This window comes from Porites lutea, chromosome 13 (genome assembly GCF_958299795.1).
Source record: "Porites lutea chromosome 13, jaPorLute2.1, whole genome shotgun sequence".
NCBI classification, from domain to species: Eukaryota; Metazoa; Cnidaria; class Anthozoa; order Scleractinia; family Poritidae; genus Porites; species Porites lutea.
In genome coordinates, this window is record NC_133213.1 from 16,801,626 (window position 1) to 16,823,096 (window position 21,471).

Below are 21,471 nucleotides of genomic sequence, written 5' to 3' on the forward strand. Positions count from 1 at the left end.
ACCTGGGGACGAGGTTGAGTTGTTTTGGTTGTGAAAACAAAAAATGGCGGACATTTTACTCGTTTCAAGAGTAAGAACTAGGCGAAATTATAGCTAAGAACATGCCAAGAACAGCAAGAACACAACTCGAAGGGCGACATCTGCTATTTGGAGAATATTTGCGGAGTTGAACAACCTTAAACGAGCACCATGGAAGGTGAACTCAACATCGATGGAGGTAAGCATATTTTAGCTTTAAACTAGGATTTATTTTGAATGAATAGTAAAACAATTATTGAATTCGGCTTTCGTATCATATGAAGAATTATGGAGATCTCGGAGGATAACACCCTCCTTGATCTCCATAATTTTTCGCAAGATACTCAGCCTCATTCATTAATTGTTAAATATTGTAATCTGTATAGTGTACGAAATTAATTGATGTATCCATCACTTGTCTTCTGTGTTGAAAAGTCTGCTTTAATTAATTTTTTCGATATAGGGTTGAGACTAACGAGAGGGGTAAGAAATCAGTTAGGCCGCCTGGTTTTCATGTAATGCTATTAATCGTCTCGATCACCTGCTTTTCCAAGCCCTCGTTATGACTGGTGTTATATTAATACCGCGATCATCACCATGTACATTAGCGACATCCACTTTGGGGAGGGGGGTGATAATCGCTCGCTTCCACAATGATGGCAAACACTGAGCCGAGATTGAGAAAATCCTGATTCTGGTGATGCTAGAGGTGTGACAATCTCTGTATGCTCCTTCCAAATCCAGTAAGGAATCTAGTCAGTTCCAGCCGCAGTTCTAGAGTGCGCTAAGTAAATTCCAGACCTGCCGTTCGGAAAAAACGAGATGTTCTTTACTAATCTGTAATATTGTTGTCGTAATTTGTAATACCTGTCGCAATTTGTAATAAAAAACTGTCGTAATTTGTAACAACATGTATGGTATGGTTGGGTTTACTTATTAGAGCAGCTACATTCTTTTGAAATGCCTCAAGGTAGGGCAGCCCGAGTAACTTACAACTTGGCCCGCGATATGCCATCCGCTGTCGTCCAACGGCATTCCTAATGGGATACATTAAGCAGTGCCTGTATCAGTGACCCCGGTTAATGGTATTGAAATGTTTTCGATTTATTGCGACATTTTGAAGACCAGTCAATGAATAACGTGTTTTAATCAGCACTGCCATAGCTTGTTTGAAGCGCTTTTAACTATTCCGATGATAAACCCCCTCGGATATAAGCATATAAGCATTTTGCTTTAAACGTTTTATCGTGTTTAAATAACGGATATGATGATAACGACAAGGATGACGACGACGATAATGATGATGATGATGATGATGATGGTGATGACGATGAGGGTGATGATGATGATGATGATGATGATGATGATGATGATGATGATGATGATGATGATGATGATGAAGATGAAAAGGTAGTCACCATTCCTTAGGTAAGGATTAGCCCGTTTTCCTTGGACCTTGCAGGTACAAAATGGGTCACTCGCTACGTCAGTATTTATGTTGATAAGATTCTGGTTGATTCTTAACTCTTAGTCCTAACCGAGGAGTTCCCATGTTGAACATTTGTCACCGAAGGTTTGGACCAGGGTTCGTCATTGAAGAGTTTTACCACATATAATGTAAAAAGAAGATGAAGCCGTAGACCAAAATTTTTTTTTAAAAAAAGGGCTACGACCAACTATAGCACTACCTTTCCCTCTACATAACGCAGATAAAAATACGCAATTTCTACCTTTACTTTCGAGGCTTGGTCAAATTTGCTCTTCAATATAATTAGTAGCAGATGAAGTGTACCTCACTCCCCAGGTATCTCATGTCTAGAACATCCAACAGAAGTGTTGAATTAGCCTGTGTGACAGGGGTTACGCCTACCACAGGATATGAGTTTTGCATAGAGTCCACTGACTATTTACCAAGCGCGCCTCTTAAACGGCCACCATGTGCGGTATTCTTGCATTTAGGGAGTAGATTTTGATCGATGATGGCAAGCTTGAATTAATTGACTAAGAGATTATCATGGATCTTTATACAACTCTTCCCTTTCGTCACGACATGGATAATAGAAAGACTGGACAGGAAACTGGCTGACGTGATCGGTTCCAACATAGTGGGAAAATGTGACGTCACATTATCCGAGAGCCATTCAACCTCTTAAATCCGGTGTTTCGCGCGTCTTATTTTTCCTCGTATATTTCCCTATCTCTGTCTTCGACTGTACAGATTGCCCATGTTTTGAAGTAAAAAGATGAAGAGTACTTACTCTTGGAGAAGACAGTTAGAGGGTACAAAACCGGTAGAGGCAAAAGATAGAGTAAATGATTATGAAACTTGTGAAAGCGAAGGATGACTCCAGCGCCCGATAATCAAATGCACCATACGGCAAGCCCAACTACATGAAAATATACGAAAAATTACATGTATACAGTGACAAAAAACCTACAAAAAAAGACACAGCCTAACTTTAGTCTACAAACAACAAGAAAACCGAAATTTTTATTATTTTATCGCGGTTTTGACGATTTCTTTTCTTCTTAAAAAGCTTAGCGAGTGTCGAATTTTATAAGTTAACAACTCTTGACAAAATGATTTTATTAGCGGTAAAACTGTCGAGGTTTGATGTTTCAAGTACGCAGCTCAAACGAGGGTAATTTTCCATTCAAATTTATTTACGGACAACCAGTGACAAAAAGCCGTATTTGTATACGTTCTCACATTCTCAATCTATTTCAAAAAACAAGTAGTTGCCACTCCTACACTATAACAGCAGCGGCTTCAGTAAATATTTATGTTAACAGTTCCGATCCAGGATTATATAAGCTGTCTTTCTCTCGCTTTGGGCCTAAGCTGTGGAATAAGATATCCTGTCATATCCAACATCTTCCCAAGAATAAATTCAAACAAACACTCAAATTACTTTTTGATATTCTGAATTCAGAAGATGACTGTATGGATACGTCCACCTTAATTGGAAAGGTTTAATAAGCCAAAAATGTCGAAAAATAAATTCTTGCTTATTAGTTTCTACTTTTACAATTTATTTGTTTAATTTTTGTTTTCTTTAGTCTGTTATCTCGCCCTCATCCATATTACTATTTTAATTTCATTTATTTGTAAACTTTAAACTTTCCTTAGTTAATAGCCGTAGTCTTAATTTCATATTTTGCACGCATTGCCCCGCCTCGAATAGCCTTGCTAGCTGCGGGCAATACTTATGTAGTTAATTTTATTTATTAGTTTTGTTTGTTTGTTTGCTTTTGTTGTTGTTGTTGTTGTTGTTGTAAAAAGAGGGGATAAAAAGCTCACAGCGCAGAAAGGAAATTTGCTTGAGGACCACTAAGGAAACGCCATTACTAACTTTCTCAAATGATTTTTAGAGTAAAGCAAGTTGTTTTGTTATTTTCAGGTATAAATTTACAATTACCCAAGGTAATTTTCAGTGAGGACTTTGAAAAAGCAAACTGTAACGCTTTTAAAAATGTTTTATAACATAGCGCGCGTGCTTTCCCTATGTAAGTCCTATTGGGCCGCTATGAACAAAATCTCAATTTACGTACCCCGTCCGTAAATAAAGGTTTTTTTATGATGACGTGTTCAGCTGTGTTGTTGGTATCTTTTCCAAGTACTACGTACTCAAAAATCGACGACAATGATGAAAAACTTTCTAGCATTTTTGGAATTTAGCTTCTTACCACTCAAACCAACAGCAAAAGCGGTGAAGATGTTTCGAACGTAATGGAGCCTGAATCGTTGAAAAGTCTGCTGAAAGACTGACATTTAGCTGGAAAGACCCAATTTGTATAAAGTGTCCTCCTTTTGGAAGTTTGTTTATCCTTTACGAAACAAGTTAATTATAAATTATGCTTTTTTGCTATCGCCGAACAATATATCCGACTGAAGCGGGAAAATTTCTCTAATGCGCTAACAAGACAAATTACACAAGAAGACAGAAATTTATTACTCACAAAAACAACCGCTGCCAGGTGTTCTCAAGAAGCCGTAATGACCAGCCATGTTCGTAAATGAATATAAAGTAGGATGACTGCCGTCTTTGCTAAAAAACAAGTTTTCTGGATTTCGGCGAGCAAAACATAAACATCTTTTCAGCGAATCCAAACCATACTCCTCTTCTTACGAACATGTGAGTATTTTAACTTTACGCGGACTTTTACCTTTGTTTCTGCTTAGTTTCCATTAATCGTTAACGAATTAATAAGCAAATTTTCTTTCTCAATTTTACAGAAAGGTTTTCTTTCACACTAGACAATTGTGGCGTGTTTGTTACCAGCCAATATAAGCGTTTGTTTTTCTGTGTCGCCCGTTACGAGAATTTTACAGTTAATCAAAAAGCAAGCATTTTTGTCAGCTATGTTATAAAAGAATTTGCTTATGCTTTTAGGCGTGCGTATATCGAGTTATGGATGCACTTGGGAAGTTTGGAGAGCACTCAAGAAGCTAGAGTTTTTGCGCCTCGAGCAACTCAGCACACGCATCTTTCGTGCTCTCCAAACCTTTCGCGTGCATCCATAACTCGATATAAGGACGCTAAGCATTACAAAATTCTTAAATGTAAAACGGTTAATGTTAACTACTAGAATTCAACTGGGAAGCAAACTCTCCTGAATAGACAAAGTACAACTTCTTTTTCATGAGGAAACACTTATCTTCCACTTATAAGGTTTAATAAAGCTTAGAAATATGTTATGTTTTGAAATACTGACCTATTTTTAGGATGAAACAGCCTTTAAGTTTTTTGTATTGTAGTGTGGCTGTTTTAATGATAAGGATAGGGAATGCTGTAAATCACCTCTGAAATAAACATTAACACTGTTCCCAAAGAAAAATAGAAGCTGATTATTAAAAAATATATATCAGCAACATCCAGGGCCCAGTTGTTAGAAAGCCGATTTAGTGCTTAACCCAGGGTTGAATTTAAGCTGGGCTTCTTTTTCTTGTGTTCAAAAGCATTCTCTCGGATAATTTTCTCTGTTATTTTAAGAGCTTCCAATCATCAACTTGTAGACGAAAAGAATTAAAACTGAAATGCTCTTTAAGCTTTCAAATCTGAATTCAAATCTCACACTAACTCTGGGTTACCTTAACCCAGCTTTGAACAGCTCGGCCCAGTCGTTTTTGCTTAGCCTGAGGTAAGTGGATGAGGGCCTGAAAAAATATGACTGTCTGGTCACATTATCTGTTGCTGAAAACAAAATTCGTACCCAAACAAGTACATATTAATTTGATTTAGAATACATCTTGGTATGGTTTATCATCTACAGGTACATTGTTGCTCTGGATCTCTAAAAAACTACAAACAATAATAGCGCTAATCAAGACCATCTTTGGTTTGAAAAACAATGTGATCTAGTCAGATATAGACCGCTTCAGTGAAGAACACTAAACAGATCTAAAACACATGACTCTGTAGCTCAGTAATACATGCAGTGACTGTTACACAGTAAATTTGTCCCAGTCAGAAACAAGTAGCTGATACACTTCAAAATTAATGAATAAAGCTTAAAGCACCACCTGATCATATATAAATTAGAGGCCACATTCTGGCTCTTATGCATTTAAAAAAAAACAACTTTGTTGCGTTTTAATACAGAAAGATTGATTGATATGTGCCCTCACAGAAGAGTACTTGACCACAATTTTACTGTCTTCATTGATTAAATGTGTTCAGCAAATCCTACAAAAAAGACATACACAAGGAAAACTAAAACACTGTTTACTGTTTAGTAGGAGCCAAAACGGAGGCCGAAAAATGTCAGTAGGTGTTTTCTCATTGATGCTTCAATAAATGTTATGTAAGGGAAAAGTACAAAAATTAGTCGAGTCTCTTGAGTGCCTATGAATACGAGCTGCGAAGAGCGACGTGAGGCGATTGTATTCACAGGATATGTGAGCTTAAGTAATGGTCCGCCTAAGAACGATAGCAGAAAACAATATTTTTATTTTCTTGAATTTGACATACAAACGTTTCCAACGCAAGAATGAACAATAACGGAGAGAGAGGATCACCCTGTCTTACCCCACGTTTAACAAAAAAGATATCAGTTGTAAAGCCATTATTTAGTACACAGCTCGTCAAGTTCCTATAGAAAGTCCTAATCCATTGAAGAAAATTTGGTCCGAAACCCATTTCTTCGATGCTGGTATTGTGAGAAGCAAGAAATGAAGTTGACGCTGCTCCGGTACAGTGGCCTTTGAATTTAGACACATCAACGCCAGTAGAAGATAGGACTGCTTTACCCCATCTAGAAATGGTGTCCGTGCTTACAGGACCATGAGGCTTATTGTGACTTAATAGCAGTTGTTTGATGCCATTTCGCAAATGGCTTGTCCGCTTAATATACTCTTTAAAATGTGTGAGGATACACAATTTTTCATCCGCTGAATAGGATAAAAAGACGAGGGGGCAACATGGGTTCCTACACGGGTCTGCTTTATCTTATCAGCGACATTGAAGACACACTTGTCGGTGGACAACACCATATTGACAGTTGGTAGAGAGTTAATCGTTTGATTTCGCTGTCCACTAAGGACGTCAATTTTCCAGTTCTTTTAGGCTGAGTTGCGAGGCCAGGGGTTGTCCACGAACATGAGCAAAAAAAACCATGCAAGGCTTTAGTCCCAGCTAGATCTATATCGAGGAAGGGCAGGGCGGGGTTCAAAGATTCCTTTCATGAAGCGCTTGATAACTGGTAACTGTCCAAACGGAATGGATAAATTGGAGTTGAACTGTAAGATAAACGGCAACAGCTAAGAGCAGTATTTATAGTGCTGTATGAAGAACCTCTTTCATATAACATGGACAAAAAATCCACGGCCATGGGTATTGGTGGTGATAAGATATCACAGCGTTGTTGTCTGCAAAATGCTAGCAATTTCTGGAGATAGGTCTGGTACTGGGAGGCTTTACCTTCTGGCCATGATGAAGTGATAACCTCTATTAGTAATGGTGGGGAGGCCAAGGCCTTAGAGCTGTTGCTTGACAGTAGACAGATAAGAAGGCTCATTTTCTTATGCAGAGGATGGCTGATCTTCGGGAATTCGGGAAGACTTAGAAGGTTCTTGGACCGAGGAAGAGTGACCGGTGGAAGAAGAAGCAGGGTTATCAAGATGGGATGCCACGACTGACTTGGCCACATCGGCACTACCAACACTCCTGTTGCCCTGTCCTAAATAATTTTCTGAAGCACTCTGAGAACACAACTAAAAAGTGGAAAAGAATAAAATTTTTTTCTCAGTCCATGAGATGGTGAATGCATCAATACAAGAGGCCTCTGGGTCACGCCGGAATGAACAATATATAGCAAACATTCCTGGTCAAACGGTTGGGAGATGAACTCAATACATTCACCTGAAATAATCTGGAGAATAGTGGCATCGGTTGTTAAAGTCGCTCATTCGTGTATATGCAGAGATAACTGCCCCCCTTGGAAACTGTTGACCTTAGCAAGCAAATAGGAAATAAGAGAGGAATCTATGGGAACTCTTTTACCTTCGTTTTGATGACATTTAGTTCTTTGTGAAATTCTTCTTGGGATTGAAACGAGGCTGTTGTTGAATTTTTTCTGAGGGATAGGGTTCCCTCCCCCCTCCCCCTTGATCCCAATAAAAGGCTTACTACTATGGTGACCTTGAGACTGGCTTCCTCTGACCTGGCCACTGTGGTGGTTCTTTTGTGAAACACTTCCTCTGTTGTTACTCATTAATCTATTTGTTGTCTTTAGTTCTTGTAGAGTTTTGGGTAAGTCCTCATCGAATAAAAGCTTCCCTGGTTTGAGGGTTCTAGAGCAGGCCTGTTTAAACTCCTAGTTTAAATAAGGGCGAATAGCATCCCTTCGTTTGAAGGAGAGTTCTTTGCTTACATGTAATATTGGCGACCGAGTCAGTCAGCTTAGGTATGAGGCTTCTAATATATAGATTTAGCCAGGGCTAAAAGCGAGGCTCCCATTAATAAATTTATACTTTAAATCAAACAATAAACTTGTATTCCACAATTCAGTTAACTTTAGAGCACATTCATGTGACTTTTCAGGGAAAGGCTAAGTGATTTTAGACAAAAATAATTTGCAAACAACCCCAGAGTGAACCAAATCTTACATCGAGTTGATGGCCTCATATGTACACCCAAAAACTGGCAATCGTCTTCGATCACATTTTTCAAGAGCCATAATGGCTCTTGATCACCGTAGGTTAATTAGGCCTGGAAAAAGTTCCGGCCGAATTTTTTGCGTTCGACAAGTTTACTTTACAAAATATTGCCAACAAATCTGGGTTAGTGTAAACCAACCTTATATATCATTTATACATCACATCTGAGGTGAAACAGTACTATGAGGCACTGTTTTTATCATACAGACCTCGGACAACAGAATGCAGTATTTGACAGTTTTGCAATACAAATTGCTATCATTCAATATTCAGGACGATCGAAGCACGCGTGGGCTTTAGCTAAACCGTTAAAAAAATTTCCAAAATCACCTATACGGCCAGCCGGTTCTGACTTTTGCAGTGCTAGCTGTGGCGAGTGTTTGAATGAACATTAACACAGTTAAGCTCCAATATAATAAAGAATTTATTACGTTTATTTTTTATTTTAAAATGGTTTAACGCGCGGCATTTTGAGTACTCTGGGAAGCGTTGTTCACTGAACGACTGAAAACAGTCGGCACAGCGATTAAAATTACAAGAGAGACTACTAATAATCAATAAAAGAAATAAAATTCGGTGAAACATATACAGAGACGACAATTTTCATTCAGGAAGACAAGTATTAAAGTGTCTCTAAAAATCCTGAGTCTTCGAGCTTAAAGCTGAAGTTTTTGTTTTAAGCCGGCTTCCCGGTGTTTGCTTTTTTCAAAGACAAACTCGAGGCAAGAAAATCGCTCAAAGCTTCTTTTACAGCCAGAATTATAAGTAAAAATTCTTTGGAACGTGTTCTTTCTATTTGCGGTGAGAAAATGTCTAAAGGCTTTTTAAAGAACTGTAAGCTTATATAAACCTGATACTCGGTCAGATCATTGTCTCAAATCGTATAAACGTGCGTAAACAAAATAGCCGCATAAACTACGCTTGACTTCATTAAATTAGAAATGAAAAACAAACATCAAATACAATAATTACTCAGGCTTACCACTCGAGATGCAGCTCCTCAAAGGTATCAAGTAAGGCCAGTATCGCTTCAGACTTTGAAACCCTCTTATGCATTAAGCAAGATGAAAACGAAAACGATGCCATCCGAAATCGGATTTCCAACTTTGACAAGTGACGTATTTCTCAACCAAAAACCCAATAAACAAACTAGCCATGAATAACAGAAGACTTCCGATAGCAGCTGAATTTCATTTTGTACATCCAGTGAAAAAAGACAGTTAAAAACATCACAAGTTGACACAAAAGTCTGTCAGCTTCAGCTGTCAAAGTAAACAAGATTCAAGATGCTGCATAAATTTTCCGCATGAACTCACCTATCCAATTTTGACCAATCAGAGCATAAAAATTGGACGTAGAACGTGACCAACGCGTGAACATGGTGAGAAAAGTCAAAAGCAACTGTCTTCCCTGCCTGTAGCAGCTGACTGAATTTTTGCGTCCGAGGACAGTTTGAAATCAAAATCTTAATTGTGCGGCACATAAACACAACATATTTCATATGAATTTTTTTTAAAAAAATTAAACTTGAGCCTGCGATCATTTGAAAACCAGTACCTTGTCAGCGGATAACTTCAAAAAAATACTTCACCTCGATGGGTCGACACCTGAGCCCGCGATTCGCTCAAGTGATACTGGTCAGCGGATACCTTGTTTCGACAGCTGTCAGTTGATCACAAAATTGATGTCCAATATGTGTATCAGTTTTCCTGTGCTCTGATCCCAAACTAGATAAAAAGTATGATTGAACATTGTTCGCAATCTAGTATAACGGTTAACTGGTCAGCGGACAGCTTCCAAATAAATCACGTCACCTCGATGGGTTGACACATGAGCCCGCGATATGGTCATGGGATACTGGTCAGTGGCTATCCTGTTTTGACAGCTGTCAATTGACCATATTGTGAGTGTCATATATAAAAGATGAGGACTTGCCAAGACACGCCTGAGACACCCCTCCCTTCCTTTTGATAGTCTCCCCTACCCTACCCGTACAATCTGTAGACGCGTACGTACGTACGCTCGGTCAGTCACGTGACAACCAAGCGAAAAGAGGTTGACCATATTCCATGAGTATGGGGCTCTGTCCCGCGCGCGCTTCGCGCGCGGGAGCTCCGCTATAATTGGGAGAAGTCTTCTTCTCCCGATGACTCAGCAGGTCCTCGACGGTTATCACAATAGCACGGGACACTTTGATTAACGTGTCCTGTAACACAGACATTCTGATATCTGACCTTTTAGAATTCGCGCGAAGATTCCCCCAAATTTCTGGGTTTACTTTGGGTACAAAGAGCTCTGTACAATTACGAAGTGTCTTATAGTTTTGAAGTATCTCTTTTCGTTTGTCAACACTGTATTCATTATGAAACTTATCATTAACAAGTTTTGACAATTTGTCAGATACTGGAAGGCCACTTTCATCAGACGAACTCAGGTAAGTGGTGATTTGAGTGAGTAACCCATCATTATTTAACTCATCCTCTGGTTCTAGTGGCTCGTCAACAAGACTGTAATCGCCAAATAAAATGAGTGCATCATCATCTTGGAGCTTAGGGTGTGCTTCATCTGAAGCGCTATCATGTACTTCCTTTGAAGTAGTTGTCTTTGCTTTATCTAAAGCGATTGTAATGGCACGACCTGACTCATCTGAGTCACGCTTCTTTCTTTTAGCGGGCGAGTGGGCTGTCTCGCTCGACGTAGGCTGACGCTTTTGCTGAACCAGCTGGTGGTGCCGGTAAAGCACTAAGTATTAAAAGCATGGTTGGTGAGGTTTTTTGACCAGGGTCATCCTCATCATGAACAGCAGGAGTTGCCTGCTCTGTCTGTTTGATGCTTTGGCCTTCAGCGGCGGCCTGGCTTTCATTCATGCTGAAAAAAGAGCGGGAAAAACGTAAAACAGAAAAAAACTGTAACGACGGACGATAATTCACACTTAGCTGTATGTAGATTTTGTCGAGAAGAATAGCCGGGAATTCTTGTCTCAGACGTCGACAAAACAAAAAAAAGGACTCCACAAAGGTAAAAGCCGACCTTCTTCAACCCAAGAACAACACAACTGATTTGACGCATGCGCTGCACTCTCTCGTACCACTCCTTCGCGACCTTGGCTGATGACAAAATAGAATAGCATTTATGGCCTTCAGCAGTACTCACAAGCGGTCCTCAAGCCTCCCCTTTTCAAAAGGTTGCGTTTTACTAAATACTTAAAATATAACCGTCATCCACTACGCTGGTTTCAAAACAAACTGACGGAGACTTCTAATAAAATTGTGGAGTTCGTCTGCGACAAGGAACGCGTGCACGACAGGAATGTTTCCCGACTGACCAGTATGGATATTTTTGCCACGGAAATAATGATTTCATATAAACCTTCAGAAAAGTCCATTGACGTTTTGTGCGTGAAGTGGGAAAAGTCGCATGTTCCGTTAAACATACTTCTGTTACTTACATCTCAGGTTTGCGAGGCCGGCATGGCCTTTAAAATCCCGCAACTTAACTGTTCATTCTCAGCAGGATACTTTGAAGGAACTCCGAGCTTCAGGTAGGGAGAATTGGTGAATAACGAAGAGATTGGAAAGGGGATCAGTGGTGAAAGCCAAGAATGTTCCGGAAAACAGAATAATAGTGGTAAAAAGATTTTTTGGTGAAACGGAAGGCAAATTTCAAGAACGTGGAAAAGGAAGCGAAAATGCTTGAAAGGGTAAGGCACCCTAATATAGCCGAATTTCTATGTGTTTCTTCTTAGCCACTTGTCATTATGATGGAATATGAATGCTGTGATTTTACGCCATCATCAGGTATCAGTCTTACTCGAGTTTTTCCACTGCCTGGATCGGCTTAAAACCCTTAACACAGACGCTTTTCAGCGTTTCCTTCCTATGTTTGCTAAGGGAGCACGTGATGTTGCCGAAGGTCTCGCATTTCTACATGCAAATGATATTGTCCATCGAGACCTGAAACCGGGAAACGTCTTGGTAGGCAACAAACATTACATGAACAAGACCGTCAGTCCGAATGAAATTCCAGAGTTGTTTTGCGAGGCGCCTTTTGTTTGTAAATTAACGGACTTTCGAGAAAGTCCTGAAAGCCTCTCTCTATTATTGCAAACCACTACAATAATTCATGCTGCAACCGGAAATGTTGAAAGAGGAACAAACCTTCACATTGCCCCGGAGATAGTTGTTGATACCCAGGAGTTGGACCACGCCTCATTGAAAGATCTGAAAGCAGTAGATATTTGGGCTCTAGCGATGATCTATTTTAACATCATCAATCCCAATGTTAATTTTCTATTTGAAATTTCAAGTTCAATTCTAAATTTCTATTATCTCCGATGCAGCATCAACATTTTCTACTTTCTTACATGGAAACATAAGCACGTTTTACGTGCATGAGCTATTTTGAACGCTTCAATATAACAGTATCGGCAATCCACTGTTTTAATCCTAAATTAATGCTATGTTTTGAGCGAAATTGGGTATTGCTGTACATTAATGAAAACGAGAACCGCTGCGTATAGCTGATTCGATCCTCATACCATAGATTTACTTCTGTTCCTCTGTTTTCACAATTCTTGTGGGATTTGACATTCATTTTCTCGCTCGCAGGTTGCTTTCACCAGCACGCACTCTTTAAACAATGTAAATAGATGAAACGATCGATAACATATTTTTTTACTAGATACTGATATCAGTAAAAAAAGTTCGCTCGAGTTCGCTGTTTGTCTCACCCATGACTAACGTTTCTTCACGCCTCTTTATAACTCCTCCGAAGTTTTTGTACCAGCTAAACAATATCGAAACACTATTCATAGTCCTTGCATATTAAAAACACTGAATGTAACGCACTGCAAACGCACTGTGCCCCTGTTTACTTCTAATCCCATGCGCACGAACTCTCTTTACAAGCGATTCATCCCAATGCACAATAATAACTAACCTTCATATTAATTAGAACCTTATGTTTCATTCGTATTACACCGTTTTTGCTCCTCACATTTACAGTGTTCGTTCGTATTCAAAACACCTTTAGGAGAATAAGGGTCGTGTAAGCCATGTGCACTACCTATAATTGTGTTTCGAAATAAATCGATTATAATAGGCTTTTTTAAGTTCTCATTTTGCGGTGACTTCAGTTTACATCTCCATAAAATGGTACGTATGGCAAGAAACTTTACGCGAGCTGTGAACTTTCAAAGGTTAATATCCAGACTTGCTTATGCTGAAATCAGTTATAATATATGGTGTTTTTCCAGCGAACACACAGAATTGAGGAGAAGCATAACAAATGATAACAACATCATGTACAAATTTAATGATAAAAGCTTAGCAAAATACAGATACAAACAAAAGCAAAACCTCTGGGCTACATTGAAAACAACTGTAAGCTCTACTCAGTCACCAAACCTTGTCAGTAATTGCTATATTTTCCTCGTTAGTCTTTGTGAAGCTACCAGATGTCCCGGTGAAGCTTTGAACTGGTGTGCGAAATTCTCAAAGTTCCTAATTCCGCTATTTTTGTCCGCGTCTTCTTTATCCTTATCCGAAATTTAGACCTCCAAAGTGGCGTGCGTGGCATTAAACAGAAGGAAATATTAAAAGGAAAAGCCAGTCACCTAACACGGCAAAGTTGTTACTCCCTTCGCTCATATCATGGACGTCCATTTTTAGCCTGCAGTGCAGGCGTATTTTGGGCGGGCGAAAGCTGCTTGTTTATGTTCGTACTGTTGTAACCGCCATCTTTGTTACGACAGAGGAAGATTAGGGTGAGTGAACATAGTAACCCTAAGAGCAGGTGCTAGGGCGAAAAAAGGAAAGAGAGGAGGGGGAGAGGAGAAAAAATACGCCTGCCCGATATCATTGTTCTTTTGGGAAACTCTGAACGCTGGCAAACGGGGCCCCTGATTGGTGCGGCTTAGGGGAAGTAGATTGTTGTCTGTCAATCAAATGTAAGTTTATATTCGTTTGCATGCAACGGCGGAAAAGATAGCCTAGGAGGGTAACGTCTGTACACAGGATCGGGAAAGAATTATTCTGAATTCAGAAATGGCGGACGCAAGAGCGATTTTTAATTCTGCTGTCGAAGAATTGGAATTGGAGCGGCTGGGAATGTCGCTTGTGTTACGCAATGAGAAAATCAAAGCGATTTCTACACTGGCATCAGGACAAGATTTGCTTGCAGTGCTAAAACGCTACCCCACTTTTACCTCGTGCCAAAATGCTGCTTGTTCCAATACGTTTTTTTTCTCTGGCGGGTAGATTATGCTCTGGAGGGTTCTTTGTTTTGGCCAAGCAAATGTGATTTTAGCCGTTTAACACTGAGAGGTCATGACACGCTTCTTGATTTCCTGTGGTTTTTGAATTTCTGGTTGGCATGATTTGCCCTCTGATGCAAAAGCATTTTCTTTGACCTCTTTCGAAGTGTAAAGCTCTTTCTTGTGGCTCAACAAGGCTTTTAGGCCCTTTATTTTTGTCCAAAGTGTCTCAGGATCTGAAAAACTAAGCGATTTTCTTCTAGTCCGTGAATGTTATTGTTTTGCTGATGCTGTATCACGCTGGGCCCAGCTCGTTAGTTTGTTTGCAGAAAAGATTTTCTTTGACCTCTTTTGACCTTCGATCGAGGGTGACTTTGTTGCCCGCAAATTGACACGGACGAATTTTGATTTTCTGCATGCTGGGCTGGCTTTGTTCGACGGGGCAAGAGTATTTATGCTGCTCTTAACCGGGGTACTTGCCGTGGATGTATTTGCAGTTTTAACGAAATGGTAAAACTGGCTCAAAATACGAATTTTCCGGCCACATGGGTTACAGACCGGATCAGAATATTGCATGAAATGAACAAACGGCAATCCAACTTCTATACAAATTTAGGCTGGCACAACCCCAAAGCAATCCTTTCGTTTTGATGGCCTGAACAGATTTTCTGAAGAAAACTGACCTTGCTTTCCAAGATTGCTTCCAAATTTAACTTTAAACGAAATCGTTCATAACCTACAATAATCACTGACACTCGAATCAGACGACAATACTCTCCTTCCCGTAAACAACCAGCAGCTTGCATAATGTACACTACAGATGTGTTTATTTTTATTTTATCAGAAGTGAAGGGAGCTTCCGGTGCAATAATTTTTCGGTGTTGATTGGTCGGCTACTCATTTCCGGAACAGCTGTCAAGCACGACTAATTAGGGGGTGTTTCTCATTTTCACAGTGTTTTCGGGCAGGCGTTTTCTCTTCTCTCTCCCCGTCCCCTACCCCGCTCCTTTTGACTCGCCCCATTTTCTCCTCTCTTTTCGAGTTTCAACAGGCGCTTTCGCGATCAAAACATTTGGGCGCCCGAAGAAAACGCCTGCAATGCAGGCTATCCATTTCTTGACATCAGGATTCATATGACATTCATTGGGCAACTGAGTTGTTCACTTCAGTACAACAGCTTACAATCAAGTCTTCGGCCACAGTGTCGTCAATTGGTTTAATACTTTGCTCATAAATTGTACACATTATATAACTGCTCATGTACTACATCGTTAATACTCTCTTTGAGTTTACGAAACGGCTCGTTCCAAAACTGACGCTCACAGTTGTCTTTTAGTGTGAACCTATCGTGAACGGCGTGTGGGTTTGTATGCAGCCTGAGCATTTCTCTGATTCGCTTTCCCAGCGCCAACATCATCAATTGACTTAAACTCGAACAGTGACAAAACTTCTAAAGTAACTCCTATGATCAAATCGCTTCAAACAACGCAAATAGCCTTCTTGATTGGCAACGCCTTCTGGATTTTCTGGAGGAGCAAGGGCGAGATACAAAAAATTTTCATGCAAGGGTCGGTGCAAGGGAAAATCGTATGAAACCACTTGTGAGAACATCGTTCCTCGATACCAGAACCTGTGTCTTCCCCCCTCCGGGAGTACGTTTTTCTGCATAGACGATCGAAAACCGAATTTATAACTGGGCGTGCCCCATGGGGGCAGCCCAGTAATAACTCATGCACGCAATTTGCAAGTGAAGATGTTGGAATTAATTTTTGTTTCATCGGAAGAGGTTTGAAAATATATGATCTTTTGTACTCTACCTTGAAGCAGGTGAAACAGAACTCATAAAAACGTGCGTTGTACCCTTCGCGATAGCCGAATTAGGTCAGAAATGTTTTGAAGCAGCATCCACACTAAAATAACTTAAATATGAACCCTGCATCGCTGTACACAGCGTTTGAATCATGACGATATTTAATGTAATGCTTCTAAACACCTTTAGCCGTAATAAAAGACGAAATTAAAAATTGTGAAGAATCAAGATCGGGCGGTCTCAAAGTGCCCTTGTTTGAACTTTAACAATGCAATGTTTAATTAATAGATGCGAAGAACTCTTAGGTTCCTAAGCATCAACTCATAGTACCTTGAACCTTAATCAAACATCCGGACATACAAAGCCACAAAGCCATAAAGATACATACCCTCACCGCACAGCACTCTCGGGTGTTACACCAGCCGGTGATAGGAGAAACGCGCATACTTTAATGCAACAAAGATCGACTTGTGGCTGCTTCTCTTCGAGCGCACTAAGTTAGTTTATAACTGATGGCCCTGAGAGATGAGAGGCGCCAGCTTAGGATGTCTCTCCAAAACGTCAAGATGACCATTATTTTTCCATATCGTAAGCATTGAAATAAAACGCTTCAGAGAAGTCATTAAAGTGAAATGATGACTAAAAACAGATCACAAGAAAGTGTTACTAATTGCAGGGTTTTGGTCTTAACCCCTCCGCGTGTACAGTTTACCTTTGCCGGGTCTGCATTTTAGCGCCTAGTCTTCATTCTAGACCTTGCATACGTTTTACCTTTACCTCTGCAGTCTGTATCTTTTGCTCGGTCCGTAGTTTGTATAGTCTACATAAAGAAAACCGTTTAGTGTTATAATTGTTTTTTTTTTATTATTATTTTTCGCAAAACCCAACAGACCCCGGGGAGCCCGTGTTTTTCACAAAGCCCGTCGCCCCGTCGCCCCGTCGCTGCGTCGCCCCGTCGCCCCGTCGCCCCGTCGCCCCGTCGCCCCGTCGCCCCGTCGCCCCGGCACCCCGGCACCCCGGCACCCGCACCCCGGCATCGCATTATCCACTAAACCCGATCCAGAGGTACGTGATTTACAGCAAGGTTTTTTGCTCCCTAAAACATCATAATCCCATGTTTAAGAAGAAATACCACTTTTTAGAGCTCTTGCTGATTGATATCGAATTCTATTTTTTTTAAAAAAAAACGGCGGTGATTTAGAAGACAAATTTTCAGCTAAAATAGAAGTAAGTGGACGATTGAATAAAAAATATGGCAGCCGTGAGCCACTTCCCGCGAATCTCAAGACCCAAATATGGGAAACCGTAAACCGCGGTTTGTCGTTTGCAGTGAAATGACCAAACCTCGATCTTAAGGTCTCTAGTTCATACTTGCCTCTCGTTTAGCACCCGACCCGCTCCTGGCCTTATCACCTCTCTCTGTAAAACGCTTTCCCCTAATGTGCAACTGCTACTGATTGAACTAATTGTATGGTACTAACAAAGATACACAAACTAAAAAAAATTGTCTCAACGGTAAAATGAAACCACAACATATTTATACCTTTTTTTCAGGCGAGCTGGAATACCAAAGCCAGCAGAAAGAAAAAAAAGCCATAGAGTACCAAGAACAACTCCTCAAGATTTCAAAAGAAGTGGGAGATAAAGCAGCACGAGGAATAGCGTACAGTAATCTTCGCAACGCCTATTATAGTCTTGGAGATTTTCAGAAAGCCATAGAGTACCACGAACGACACCTCAAAATTTCAAAACAAGAGGGAGTCAGCGCAGGAGAAGGAAGAGCGTATAGTAGTCTTGGCATCGCCTATCACACACTTGGAGATTTCCAGAAAGCCATAGAGTACCATGAACGACACCTCAAAATTTCGAAAGAAGAGGGAGACACGGCAGAAGAAGGAAGAGCGTATGGTAGTCTTGGCATCGCCTATCACAGACTTGGAGATTTCCAGAAAGCCATAGAGTATCACGAACGACACCTCAAAATTTCTAAAGAAGTGGGAGACAGAGCAGGAGAAGGAAGAGCGTATGTTAGTCTTGGGATCGCCTATGAAAAACTTGTAAATTTACAGAAATCCATAGAGTACCATGAAAGACACCTCAAAATTTCGAAAGAAGTAGGAGATAGAGCAGCAGAGGGAAGAACGTACGGCAATCTTGGCAACGCGCATTATAATCTTGGAGATGTTCAGAAAGCGATAGAGTACCATGAACGACACCTCAAAATTTCGAAAGAAGTAGGAGACAGGGCAGGAGAGGGAAGAGCGTATGGTAGTCTTGGCATCGCCTATCAAAGACTTGGAGATTTCCAGAAAGCCATAGAGTACCATGAACGACACCTCAAAATTTCGAAAACTGTGGGAGACAGGGCAGGAGAAGGAAGAGCGTATGGTAGCCTTGGCATCGCCTATCACAGACTTGGAGATTTCCAGAAAGCCATAGAGTACTATGAACGACACCTCAAAATTTCAAAACAAGTGGGAGACAGGGCAAGAGAGGGAAGAACGCACGGTAATCTTGGCAACGCCCATTATAGTTTTGGAGATGTTCAGAAAGCCATAGAGTACCATGAACGACACCTCAAAATTTCAAAAGAAGTGCGAAACAGGGCAGGAGAAGGAAGAGCGTGTGGTAGTCTTGGCATCGCCTATCACAGACTTGGAGATTTCCAGAAAGCCATAGAGTACTATGAACGACACCTCAAAATTTCGAAAGAAGTGGGAGACAGGGCAGGAGAAGGAAGAGCGTATGGTAGACTTGGAAACGCCTATAACAGACTTGGAGATTTCCAGAAAGCCATAGAGTACCATGAACGACACCTCAAAATTTCAAAAGAAGTGGAAGACAGGGCAGGAGAAGGAAGAGCTTATGATAGTCTTGGCATTGCCTATCATAGACTTGGAGATTTTCAGAAAGCCATAGAGTACCATGAACGACACCTCAAAATTTCGAAAGAAGAGGGAGACAGGGCAGGAGAAGGAAGAGCGTATGGTAGTCTTGGCGTCGCCTATGACAGACTTGGAGATTTAGAGACAGCCATAGAGTACTATGAACGACACCTCAAAGTTTCGAAAGAAGTGGGAGACAAGGCAGGAAAAGGAAGAGCGTATGGTAGACTTGGCATTGCCTATTACAAACTTGTAGATTTCCAGAAAGCCATAGAGTACCATGAACGACACCTCAAAATTTCGAAAGAGGTGGGAGACAGGGCAGGAGAAGGAAGAGCGTATGATGGTCTTGGCATCGCCTATCACAGAGTTGGAGATTTTCAGAAAGCCATAGAGCACCATGAACGACACCTCAAAATTTCAAGAGAAGAGGGAGACAGGGCAGGAGAAGGAAGAGCGTATGGTAGTCTTGGCATCGCCTATCACAGACTTGGAGATTTCCAGAAAGCCATAGAGTACCATGAACGACATCTCAAAATTTCGAAAGAAGTAGGAGACAGGGCAGGAGAAGGAAGAGCGTATGATAGTCTTGGCATCGCCTATGACAGACTTGGAGATTTCCAGAAAGCCATAGAGTACCATGAACGACACCTCAAAATTTCGGAAGAAGTGGGAGACAGGGTAGGGGAAGGAAGAGCGTATGGTAGTCTTGGCATCGCCTATAACAGACTTGGAGATTTCCAGAAAGCCATAGAGTACCATGAACGAGACCTCAAAATTTCGAAAGAGGTGGGAGACAGGGTAGGAGAAGGAAGAGCGTATGGTAGTCTTGGCATCGCCTATGATAGACTTGGAGATTTCCAGAAAGCCATAGAGTACCATGAACGACACCTCACAATTTCGAAAGAAGTGGGAGACAGGGTAGGAGAAGGAAGAGCGTATGGCAGGCTTGGCATCGCCTATGACAGACTTGGAGATTTCCAGAATGCTATAGAGTACTATGAACGAGACCTCAAAATTTCGAAAGAAGAGGGAGACAGGGTAGGAGAAGTAAGAGCGTATGATAGTCTAGGCATCGCATATGACAGACTTGGAGATTTTCAGAAAGCGATAGAGTACCATGAACAAGACCTCAAAATTTCGAAAGAAGTGGGAGACAGGATAGGAGAAGGAAGAGCGTATGGTAGTCTTGGCATCGCCTATCACAGACTTTGGGATTTCCAGAAAGCAATAGAGTACCATGAACGAGACCTCAAAATTTCAAAGGAAGTGGGAGATAGGGCGGGAGAAGGAAGAGCGTACTGTAATCTTGGCAACGTCTATTACAGTCTTTTGGATTTCCAGAAAGCCATAGAGTACCATGAACGAGACCTCAAAATTTCGGAGGAAGTGGGAGATAGGGCGGGAGAAGGAAGAGCGTACTGTAATCTTGGCAACGTCTATCACAGTCTTGGAGATTTTCGGAAAGCCATAGAGTACCATGAACGACACCTCAAAATTTCGAAAGAAGTGGGAGACAGGGCAGGAGAAGGAAGAGCGTATATTAGTCTTGGCATCGCCTATTACAGACTTGAAGATTTCCAGAAAGCGATAGAGTACCATGAACGAGACCTCAAAATTTCGAAAGAAGTGGGAGACAGGGTAGGAGAAGGAAGAGCGTATAGTGGTCTTGGCATCACATATGACAGACTTGGAGATTTCCAGAAATCCATAGAGTACCATGAACGACACCTAAAAATTTCGAAAGAAGTGGGAGACAGGGCAGGAGAAGAAAGAGCGTATAGTAGACTTGGCATCGCCTATTATAGACTTGGAGAATTCCAGAAATCCATAGAGTACCATGAACGACACCTCAGAATTTCGAAAGAAGCGGGAGATAGGGCGGGAGAAGGATGAGCGTACTGTAATCTTGGCAACGTCTATCACAGACTTGGAGATTTCCAGAGAGCCATAGAGTACCATGAACAACAACTCAAAATTTCGAAAGAAGTGCGAGACAGGGCAGGAGAAGGAAGAGCGTATGGTAGTCTTGGCATCGCCTATGACAGACGGTAGATTTTTAGAAAACCATAGAGGACCATGAAAGACGCCTCAAAATTTCCAAAGAAGTGAGAGACAGAGCAGGAGAAAGAATTGCTTGTTTTCAGTGTCACGCCATTCAAAGTAGACCAAAATAAAAATCAAAACCGTTCAGTAGAAAAAGTCCAGAATCTGGGAAATGAAAGGAGGTACATATACAAAGACCCAGGCCAAGATTCAGGTCAGAGGAATATTTCGTATACGAGATATCCGAAGAAATGTTTTACCCAAACTTTGTATGGAGACGCCATGCTGGAGTTCACCTAGA

The 21,471-nt window shown here is 40.9% G+C and overlaps 1 protein-coding gene and 1 long non-coding RNA gene across 2 annotated transcripts in view; one reads left to right on the top strand and one right to left on the bottom strand.

Annotated features, from left to right (window-relative positions):
• LOC140923714 (uncharacterized) overlaps window positions 1-21,471 on the bottom strand; it is a 172,377-nt gene that overhangs the window by 123,507 nt on the left and 27,399 nt on the right. The window lies entirely within an intron of this gene.
• On the top strand, window positions 11,944-20,478 carry LOC140923506 (uncharacterized). Its single transcript, XM_073373589.1, has 3 exons — window positions 11,944-12,456; window positions 18,309-19,702; window positions 20,469-20,478. Exons 1-3 carry the CDS (start codon window positions 11,944-11,946, stop codon window positions 20,476-20,478), a joined length of 1,917 nt encoding a protein of 638 aa, XP_073229690.1.

What these genes read in the sequence shown, in the direction of transcription:
- LOC140923506 (XM_073373589.1), top strand. Translation starts at nt 11,944, where the DNA reads ATGAATGCTGTGATTTTACGCCATCATCAGGTATCAGTCTTACTCGAG. An exon ending in TTAACATCATCAATCCCAAT is followed by an intron (nt 12,457 to 18,308) that starts GTTAATTTTCTA and finishes GTAAATTTACAG; the next exon opens with AAATCCATAGAGTACCATGA.